This window comes from Corylus avellana, chromosome ca6 (assembly GCF_901000735.1).
Source record: "Corylus avellana chromosome ca6, CavTom2PMs-1.0".
NCBI lineage: Eukaryota > Viridiplantae > Streptophyta > Magnoliopsida > Fagales > Betulaceae > Corylus > Corylus avellana.
Genome location: NC_081546.1, coordinates 27269547 through 27279610, shown reverse-complemented (window position 1 = coordinate 27279610; position 10064 = coordinate 27269547). Strand labels below are relative to the sequence as shown.

General features: G+C 38.5%; 1 protein-coding gene across 1 annotated transcript; it reads left to right on the top strand.

Moving 5' to 3' along the window:
* The first annotated feature begins 1023 nt into the window (after positions 1–1023).
* LOC132183735 (autophagy-related protein 11) lies at positions 1024–9858 on the top strand. Its single transcript, XM_059597140.1, has 5 exons — positions 1024–3148; positions 4343–6011; positions 7950–8170; positions 8634–8847; positions 9238–9858. Exons 1-5 carry the CDS (start codon positions 2205–2207, stop codon positions 9652–9654), a joined length of 3465 nt encoding a protein of 1154 aa, XP_059453123.1. The 5' UTR covers positions 1024–2204; the 3' UTR covers positions 9655–9858.
* The last annotated feature ends 206 nt before the right edge of the window (positions 9859–10064 follow it).

Genomic DNA, 10064 nt, shown 5'->3' with positions numbered 1-10064 from the left:
AGTTTGATGAGGTCGAGCAGTAGGGTTGTCAGTTCATGGGGGCAAAGTGACAATGCGTTGTAATTAATGGGAGGAAAATGTAATTACCCCTAAGTTTTATGTTATTTATAACTATAAAACTGTAACTTTGAGCTTAATATTTGTTTAGATAAATATATCTCAATATTTTTGAACATTCTTGTTATAAGAGTAATGATATAAGGAGGACTCAAATCCTATACAGTTTTGCAGAAAATTCTAATCCAGTTACCTTAATAAAGCGTGCTTAGTTTGAATTGGTTAAATCTTAACCATAATTAGGTAGATTTGATAATGATTTTGATAAAAAGTTAGATGTCATCATCAAAAGGCCATGTGTATTTTCTAGTGAGATCGTGAACAATATTTTGTATTTTGAATTGTTTGTTAGTATTTTTGAAAGATCTTGCTTTTAAAAATAGAAAAGGTATTTTCAAAAGTAAACACAATTGAATTAAACTTCCCAAATGCTGTCAATTTGTTAAAACTGATTTACATTGCATTTAGTTAGACTCCGATTGTTAATGAACTTGGTAGTTGGTATAGCATTCACAGTGGCTTATGTATTTTAAAATCTTATGTGAAATAGCTAATCAAAACCCTAAAAGACGTACGACACGCAACACATCACACTATATAACTTAGTATGAACTAATAGTCCTCTGATTTTATTTTATTTTTATTTTTTATTTTTATTTTTATTTTTTTTAACTAGAAAAGGATTATTAGCTGACAATGAGTGAAGAATAACATTTTGCTAAAGGATAAAAAAAATATTTTAAATATTATAGAAAAAAATAATGAGATAAGAAATGCATTTAAAAAGTAATTAATTAAGATAGAACAAATCTAAACAATCCAATTTTGAATGAAGGCTACCAACCAAAACCACCAAAAAGTGAATATATTGTTGAAGTCGGTACCGGAGCCTAAGGATTATTCATAAGAATAAAACTGCGGGGAGAATTATTTTTAGAATGGAAACCTTAAGGGTAGTTTCTGATAGTTAGGCTAGGGAAGTTTCTGATATTTAGCACAACAAATTTCTTTTCTTTTTTGGTGTTCCAGAGTAGTACTAAAATATGAGTGTGAAATTGTGGTACGAATAAAAAAGTGCAATCATATCCGAGCGATATAAAGCTGCTTGCTTTTCTGTGCTTCCGATGTTATCGTAGGGAGAGAGAGGAGAGAGAGAGCTCTTCTGCTACGCTTGGTGTTGGTGGTTGCTTCTCGCAGAAGGTTCTCTGTGTTTGTTTATTGAAAAAAAAAAGGAAAGAAAAATAAAGAGTAGCAGAAAAAATCGGTGAAGAAGGAGGAGGAGGGGGATAAGATTGCGTAGATTACAATAATAACGAGCACAGATAAAAGGGGTTTCGTGAAAACCTTGTTGCTGAGATAAAAAAAAAAAACCTAGAAGATTCTTATCTTCACGTAATCGCCTTTTGTTGATTGTCTTGGTGCCTTAGTCTAAGTTTTCTCATTAACCCATTTGCTTGAAGTTTATATTTGATTCGATTGGTCGTTTCTTGGTTTTGGGTGGTTTTGTTTGTGGGGTGTTCATTTCTGGGAAGAATCGGGACTTGGTGGAAAGGAAATTGGGGATTTTACTGGGAAAAATTTGTTGGGTCTGGTGGGATTTGGGATAATTTGTGGAACTTAATGGTGGGTTGGTGATAATTTGGGGGTTTCGGGCATAATCGTTGGTGGGTTTGTGGGGGAATTGGTATTTTTTTGGGCGATTGTTGTGCTTGGTTGGTGTTGATTAGGGTTTTGGGAAGGATTGGAGATTAAAGTTGAGGTTTTTTGTGGGATAATCTCCGGCGGGTAGCTTGTGTTGGTGGTACCAATGCTGGGTCGATCACAGTTAGTGTCATTTTCCGTTAAAATCCTTAGTGGGTTTGTTGAGAAATAGGCTGCTTTTGCAGATTTTGGTGGTGATTGGGAATAAATCCGGGGTTTTTCGAGGCTTAAGGTCTAACAATTGGGAATTCTTCATCTGGGTGAGGATTGTCTGTTAGAGGAGTCGAATTGAATTGCTTCTTGTTGTTTCAGCTTTAGCTGAGAGCTTGTCTCGACTAGTTTTGCAGTTTGGGGTTGAAAATTCCATTGTATGAGCAAAGTGGTATTGGGGCTCTAATTGTGTTTGCTAGGAGTTTGTGGTGGAGAACTCTTGTTCTGACGATAAGATGAGTTCATCTATCTCCCAAGGTTCAGTTCATGGAGGCAAGCTTATGGTTCAAATTGCTGAGAATGGACATTCATTTGAGCTCGACTGCGATGAAACCACGCCAGTTGAGGCGGTTATGCGGACCATTGAATCCGTGTCGATGATTAGTTTCAATGACCAGCTTGTTCTCTGCTTGGACATGAAACTTGAGCCGCAGCGGTCGCTTTCGGCATATAAGCTTCCTTCAGTTGACCGGGAAGTGTTCATCTTCAATAAGGCAAGACTGCAAACCAATTCTCCGCTTCCTCCGCCGGAACAGGTTGATGTACTGGATATTGGAGACCCTCCACCACCGTCCTCGACACATAATCCTCATCCTTTGGATGATGCTTCTGACCCTGCTTTGAAGGCTTTGCCTTCATATGAGCGCCAATTCAGGTATCATTACCAACGGGGGCATGCGATTTATAGTCGTAGCCAGGTGAAATATGACCACTGTGAGAGGCTTTTGCAGGAGCTACTGGTTCAAGAGAGGGCATTGGAGGTTGCTACGGGTAATTTGGATCAATACTATAAGATGATTAACCAAAATTACACGGACTTCATGAAACGTTATTCACAACAGCGCCGGGTTCATTCTGATCTGCTAATGAATTTTGGTAGGGATATTGATAAATTGAGATCCATCAAGCTTCCCCCTGGTGTACAGACTGCTACCCGCAAGTGCTTACTGGATTTTGTGAAGGAAGAGAACTTGCGGAAGTCAGCTGATAATTGTAGCAGTTCCCACGGGCAGTTTGAGAATAAGGTTTCACAATTTAAGCAAATGTTTGGCGAGGTGAAACGCAAGGTTGAAGATTTGTTTGCTAGTAGGACCTTTTCTCCTACTGAGAATTTGGAGGTGATGATTAAGGATCACCAGCAATACATCAACGAGCAAAAGAGTATACTGCAATCTTTGAGGTGGGCTATCTTTTATCGTTGCCGTAGTTTCAGCTACTCATTTTTTTGTTTGGTTTCAAAATGTCTATTTTTGCTCCTCACTCTAGGGTTGATTCAAATTCTTACTGGATGGGTCATTTGATCGTTTCTAAAGTATGTTGTGGCTAAGTTTCATAGTTGTCAGGAACTGATTTTAGGCTGTTTCCCTATTACTGCTGTGTGCAATTTTCTTCCAACACTGCTAATCTCAGGTTAATATTATACTTGGCTTTTCTCACATGGAGACTTTTTTTGAAGATTTTTATATCGAAACTAATTAAAGGCTCATGGTAACCAACCATGTGCAATTGGCTCTCTGGTATATGTAATAGACCTGCATGTGTGCCTCATTACTTGTTTCATTCTTATATGCCTCAGTACTTGTTCCATTGCATATATGCACCATCAGTGCTTACTTCCCAAATATGTACTGTTAAGCTTTTAGCCATATGTATAGATTCTCCAACAGACATGCATTTATGCTTTACATTAGTTTGTCTTCATTGTGTATACTGCTAGCAACATCGTGATGTTGAAACCACAATGCATAATGCGCCATTAGAAAAGGGAACTACCTTTTTAGGGTTTTGGACCTCATTTGGTTGCCTCTACTGCCTGTACTTTGGGAATGGGAATGGAACTATAGACAGTCAATAAAAAGTGAGATGGAGGATCTCATTATATACATTGGGAATTGGGATGGAGTTATTGACATAAAAAAGAGGTGGAGGGAGGGAGAAAGCTGGGGAAGGCTTCCTTGAGTAGGCTAAAAGAGGAAAGACATCCTTCTTGTTGGTGATTCAGTGAAAGAAGCACTTGAGGCATCTGGGTGCTCGCTATAATTGCATGAGATGATTGAATGGTGGGTACCTTTGAGGGTTTTATCCTGGAATAATGTTATCATGTACCCTTCCCCAAAATAAATTTTACTTCTATAAACTAGCAGCAGAAAGCTCTTAAAATACAGCATCCTGATTCTCTTTAAAAAATATATGAGATGAAACTGCATTAATACATGAGGAAGAAACTTAATCGCTGTTGTAATCATGTACAGTTTGTATTTGCAGTTTGAATTCCGTAGTTTGTGCATCTATGATGCCTTGTTCTGCTGTAATCCTATGATTTCTAAAATGTTATCAATTTGACCAATAAGTACATATATCTGTATTCGTGCAGCAAAGATGTCAATACGGTGAAGAGACTTGTGGATGACTGTCTGTCCAGCCAATTATCTTCATCACTCCGTCCTCATGATGCAGTTTCAGCCTTGGGTCCTATGTATGATGTCCATGAGAAGAATCACCTACGAAAGATGCAGGATTTTGATTGTGCAATTTCTAAGCTGCTGGACATTTTCAGGGAGAAGAAGAATGAAATGAACATCTTTGTGCATAATTACATGCAAAATATAACTTATGTTACTTATGTCATCAAAGATGCTAAGTTACAGTTTCCTGTTTTTAGAGAGGCAATGGTGCGTCAGGGTGATCTGTTTATGGACTTGAAGTTAGTCCATGGGATTGGCCCAGCATATAGGGGCTGCCTCGCAGAAGTTGTGAGAAGAAAGGCTTCAATGAAGCTTTACATGGGCATGGCTGGACAGTTGGCTGAAAGGCTTGCTACAAAGAGGGAGGATGAGGTGAGGAGACGGGAGGAGTTTTTGAAGGCTTATGGTTCTTACATACCTAGGGATGTATTAGCATCCATGGGATTATATGATACCCCTAGTCAGTGTGATGTCAATATTGCTCCTTTTGACACTGGTTTGCTTGATATTGACATTTCAGACCTGGATCGGTATGCTCCTGAGTATTTGGCAGGATTGCCTTTCAAGGGTGAGAAGCATGGAAGCTTAAAAGGTTCATTTTCTTTGTCTAATGACAGTTCTCATTCGGCTGAGGTTGAAGAGATTTCTGTGGACACTGAGGAGCTTCTTGAAGGCTGTGAGTTGGTGGAGATTGCTGGGACTAGCAAAATGGAAGTTGAGAATGCAAAACTGAAAGCTGAACTTGCTTCTGCAATTGCCTTGATTTGTTCTCTCAGCCATGAATTTGAATATGAATCTCTGGATGATAATAAGTTGGATGGTATATTAAAGAATGCTGCAGAGAAGACAGCTGAAGCCTTGCATCTGAAAGATGAATATGGGAAACACCTACAATCTATGCTCAGGACGAAGCAGATGCAGTGCGTGTCATATGAGAAACGCATTCAAGAATTGGAGCAGAGATTGTCTGATTGCTATATGCAAGGGCAGAATCTCTCAAGTAACAAAGATACAACTGACTTTGCCCTTTTGGCTGAGAAGGCTGAGGACTGCAAGCCAGAAATCTTAGGTAGTGAGGCCCACATACCTTGCATATCTACATCCGAGCCCATGGATGAGGTTTCTTGTATCTCAAATTCTTTGGATGCAAAACTGGGGCTTTTCACTGGGCAACCAGCCAAAGCTCGAGAAGGGGTGGATGAGAATATGATGGATTCCTCCGGAATACAAAATCATCAACTTGATTCCTCAATGTTGGAGCCACATCGCGAAGAATTGCTACTCAGTGACCGAGCAGGGAAAGATAAGATGGTAGAACAGTTGGGCATGTCCTTTACAAACAGTTCTACTGCTGAGAGCATGCCTGAACATCCGAATATTTTGCCTTCAGACCCACCAGCTGAGCTGGGTTTGGATTCCAAAGTCAGCAGTGATCTTTTGATGGAATTACAAAGTGCACTTGCAGACAAGTCAGACCAATTGACTGACACTGAAACCAAGCTTAAAGCTAGCATGGACGAGGTTGCATTGCTTAGGAGGGAGTTGGAAGCGAGTCGGAAGCTCCTTGATGAATCTCAGGTATTAGCTAGCTGATAAAATACATTTCTCGTTCATTTTTTTTAATAGGATTTTGTACAAATTAATTGGTTAATGGTTTTAATAGTTGCCCATTAATTCTTTACAAATTTAACCTCTATTTCTCTTTCTCTCTGTGTTGCTCGTTTTATAACTAGGTTTCAGACGATTCCTCTCCCTTGCTTTCTGCCCTTCTGATATTTACACTTATCTTTTGGAATTTCTGTGAGATGTTGTTATCTGTGATGTATGCAAAACTAAATTTAGTTATATCTCTTAGCATGGTTTAATTGCTTTACCTTGCTGACTTTTGTTATCATTTTTAGTAGAGTGCCAACATGCATATATCCACAGTGACACAAGCGATCTTATTGGCGAGTTTGACCTAAAAAAATTGTTATATGTCAGTTCCTTTAGTAACTTAGCACGTAGGAATTAGGATGCTAGGCTATTAATCTGGAAACTGAGTTTTTGTATATGCCTAGAATCTAATGATACCTTTGAACAATTGATGTGTGGCATATAGAAATACTGGAGCTCGCGACATACATGTGGACTTTCTATTACATGGTTAGGCTTAGTTGCAACAGAAAACTGGAAATGCAGCTTAGCATGCAAACTGCTCTAGAAAGAGAAAAATGAGCACTATATGAAATTGTGAATCCTAGAGATCTTCAACATGTTTAATATTCGTAAATTGTGACAAATTAGAGAGGAAAGTTTACAATAGACAAACTCTGTTCAGCTGAGCTTTAGTTGTTCTACAGCTTTTTCCTTAAAAGAAGGTGTTGGGGACCATGCTTTCTGAATTGGGGTTTCTGCGTTCCTATTGTCTTATAGTGACTTTAGTCAAGTCCTTTGGAAAAACGGATTATTTTTCGGTAATTAATCTTATTAGAGTCTAATTGCAATGTTTTGTTATGAAATAATTCTTTTTCATATTGGTTGGCTCTGTGAAGAGATTATAATCCATGTTCTTTTTATGTTCTCATAATCTCATTCTTTGACATTCTTCGTTGCTATGGAAAAACTATAACTTTAGGGCTTCGTGAGATTGGCTTACTGTTTAGTTATGCATGAATGAAAATTCTTTTGTAGGTGAAACTTTAAAGGTTTCAGGTAGCCTTTTCATGATGCTTTGGTCTTGTGGGATGCAATATTGGTTCACCTGAATGGAAATATCGTTGGTTGGTCTGATTAAAGATCTCTACAGATCTTCTTTGAGAGTATCCACTTATCCCAAAACACATTAACAAACTTGGCCACTATTTTACTACCTGTTCGTTAGAAGGAGATGCATGCAAAAACCAATTTGCCCTTTGTTGAAGCTAACCAGCTAAGCAATTCTCTGGCCCTGTTTATTAAGAAATTAGTCATAATAAAAGACTTGATAAAAGAATGAAATATAAAATCCTCCGGCCTCAGTGGCTGTTATATGTTAGCTTGTGTGAACCAGAGTCAGAGTCTTCTGTTTTCTTTGACCATAAAACTACACGGCAGACATAGTTGCCTCGTCCTTAGAATGATCCTCATTGTTTTCTTCACTATTCTACTAATGATAACATAAACATTTGGCACTTTATTGCTAACTGGGCATCAACACAATTTGAGGTAGTATTGTTGTTTGACATTTAGATGCAAGATCCAGGCGTTGTGTGTTTTTTTCCTAGATCTTGCTTTCAGTTTGTAGAGTGGATCAAAGATGTCTTGTTAAAATACATAAATGAATATATATATATATATATATATATATATATATATATCAAGGAATTTTGGGTTGTGAATTATAGCCCTTTGTCTGGTTGTGCTATTAGGTGTCTCCAATAAATCATCTTCGGACAACTATAATTGCTTGTCTTTTAGAGAAACAATTGTTTAGTAATTTCATCCCATTGGCCTTGGCTTCCCTATTTTCTTATTAGTCTGTCCCCTGCATGACAGATGAATTGTGCGCACTTGGAGAATTGTTTGCATGAAGCAAGAGAGGAAGCCCAGACCCATCTTTGTGCAGCTGATCGGAGGGCCTCAGAGTATAGTGCACTGCGTGCATCTGCCCTGAAAATGCGTGGCCTTTTTGAAAGACTTCGAAGCTGTGTTCATGCACCGGGTGGAGTAGCCGCTTTTGCAGATTCGTTGCATACTTTAGCTCAATCTTTGGCCAAGTAAGTCGCTTGCCAGAACACTCATCTTAATGTTTTTGTAATAAATCTTATATTGATCCTCCTCCCCAACCCCTTTTTCTCTATCCCTCCGCAGAGGAGGGTTTTACAAATCCTCCAGTGAACGTTGTGCATGGCTCACTATACTTCTTTGCATACAAATGGATCAATGATCACTCACGCTGACACTAAAATCAGTTAATTAAGTTGCAAGTCAAAAGAATGGGAGGGCATAGAGTTAAGGTGATAAATGGCTCTTCCAAAACACTCTTCAATTTTCTGGTGAAACAGGAGGTTTTTAAGTTTTGTTGTCATGTGGAGCTTGGTGCAAGAGAAAGTTCTATCAATGTTAAGAAGAAAGTAGATTCTCTATTTATTTATTTTAACTGGGCTTGGGGTTATGGATTCTTGCACTGACATGCTCCATGATTGTGGTTTTTTGTTGCTTTGATTTGAATTGTTTCAGTTCCCTCAATGACAATGAAGACGACGATACTGCCGATTTTCGAAGATGCGTCCGGATCCTTGCAGATAAAGTTAGTTTCTTGTCCAGGCACCGTGAAGAGCTACTTGGCAAGTACCTAAGGGTTGAGACTGCAAATGAACAGCTTAGGAAGGATTTAGAAGAGAAGAAAGAGCTTGTTAAAACTTTATACACTAAACATCAACTTGAGAAGCAGGTAACTTGTTAATTGATTTATTCATGGTGTTCTATGGGTTTATTGGTTGTCTGCTAACAGAATCAAATGTGGTGGATTGACTTAAAACGGTGGTTCACCACCTGATTGCCAACGCGTTTACTGAATTCCTTTTAACCCCTTTGGCATGATAAGTCCTAGGGTAAAACCATTTTTTTTTTTTATCCTATTAGCTAGGTGGCTTTTCTTGTATACTTTCTGTGTACTTAGGGTTGCCTTATGTCTTTTTTATACCTCAATTACTTATAAAAGAAGTCATAGGGTAAAAGGAGTGCGTTATTCGTCATTTTTCATTGAATAGTGAAATCTATCAGACTCTACTTGATTGAGCCATGAACTAATGGGTTGTTATTGCTTTTGATCTTGCTATAGGCAAACAAGGAAAAAATATGTTTTGGCCGCTTGGAAGTTCATGAGATTGCTGCATTTGTTCTTAACTCAGCTGGGCATTATGAGGCAATCAGTAGGAACTGCTCAAACTACTACTTGTCTGCTGAATCTGTGGCCTTGTTTGCTGACCATCTTCCAAGCCGACCTAACTACATTGTTGGGCAGATTGTGCATATTGAACGCCAGACCGTAAAGTCATCGCCTCCTACTTCAACTCGACCTGAGCACGGTAGAGCGGATCAAACGGATCATCTGACCTCTGACATGGGGACCGATCGGTTGACCTTGAATTCAGGATCAACCTTGAACCCTTTCGGTCTCCCAATAGGCTGTGAATATTTCGTAGTGACAGTAGCTATGTTACCTGATACCACCATTCATTCACCACCCCCTTCCTGATCCCTGCTTCAGGCAGATAGACGTGACGGAAGAAGAATCCAAGTGTACATATTTGATATGACATTCAAAAGTTAAATCCACTTGGTGGGAGATGAACTTGATTCTGTGTATAGTTGATGATCCAATTAAGTTTACTCTCTCCTTTGTATATATAGCTACTCCTTTTCTATAAATATATTAAAAAAAAGAAGTGAATATTATCTACCTCTTGATCTTAAATTGGTTTTTATCTATCCAAATTTCATCCTTCACTTGTGTAGCAGTTGCGAGTAATATTGAGTTTGGCTTGCCTCAAGTGAAAAAATTCAAACAATGCCTGCAGATTGCAAGATTGGAAGATAATTCTAGGTTTTTTTTTTTTTGTTTTTTTGGGAAAAGTATACTTTACCCCCCTCCCCCCAAAGTTTTGA

Excerpts from the sequence above, each read along its gene's own strand:
- LOC132183735 (XM_059597140.1), top strand. The coding sequence starts at position 2,205 with ATGAGTTCATCTATCTCCCAAGGTTCAGTTCATGGAGGCAAGCTTATG. Across the intron at positions 8,171-8,633 it reads TTAGCTCAATCTTTGGCCAA|TTCCCTCAATGACAATGAAG; the intron begins GTAAGTCGCTTG and ends GAATTGTTTCAG. Across the intron at positions 8,848-9,237 it reads AACATCAACTTGAGAAGCAG|GCAAACAAGGAAAAAATATG; the intron begins GTAACTTGTTAA and ends ATCTTGCTATAG.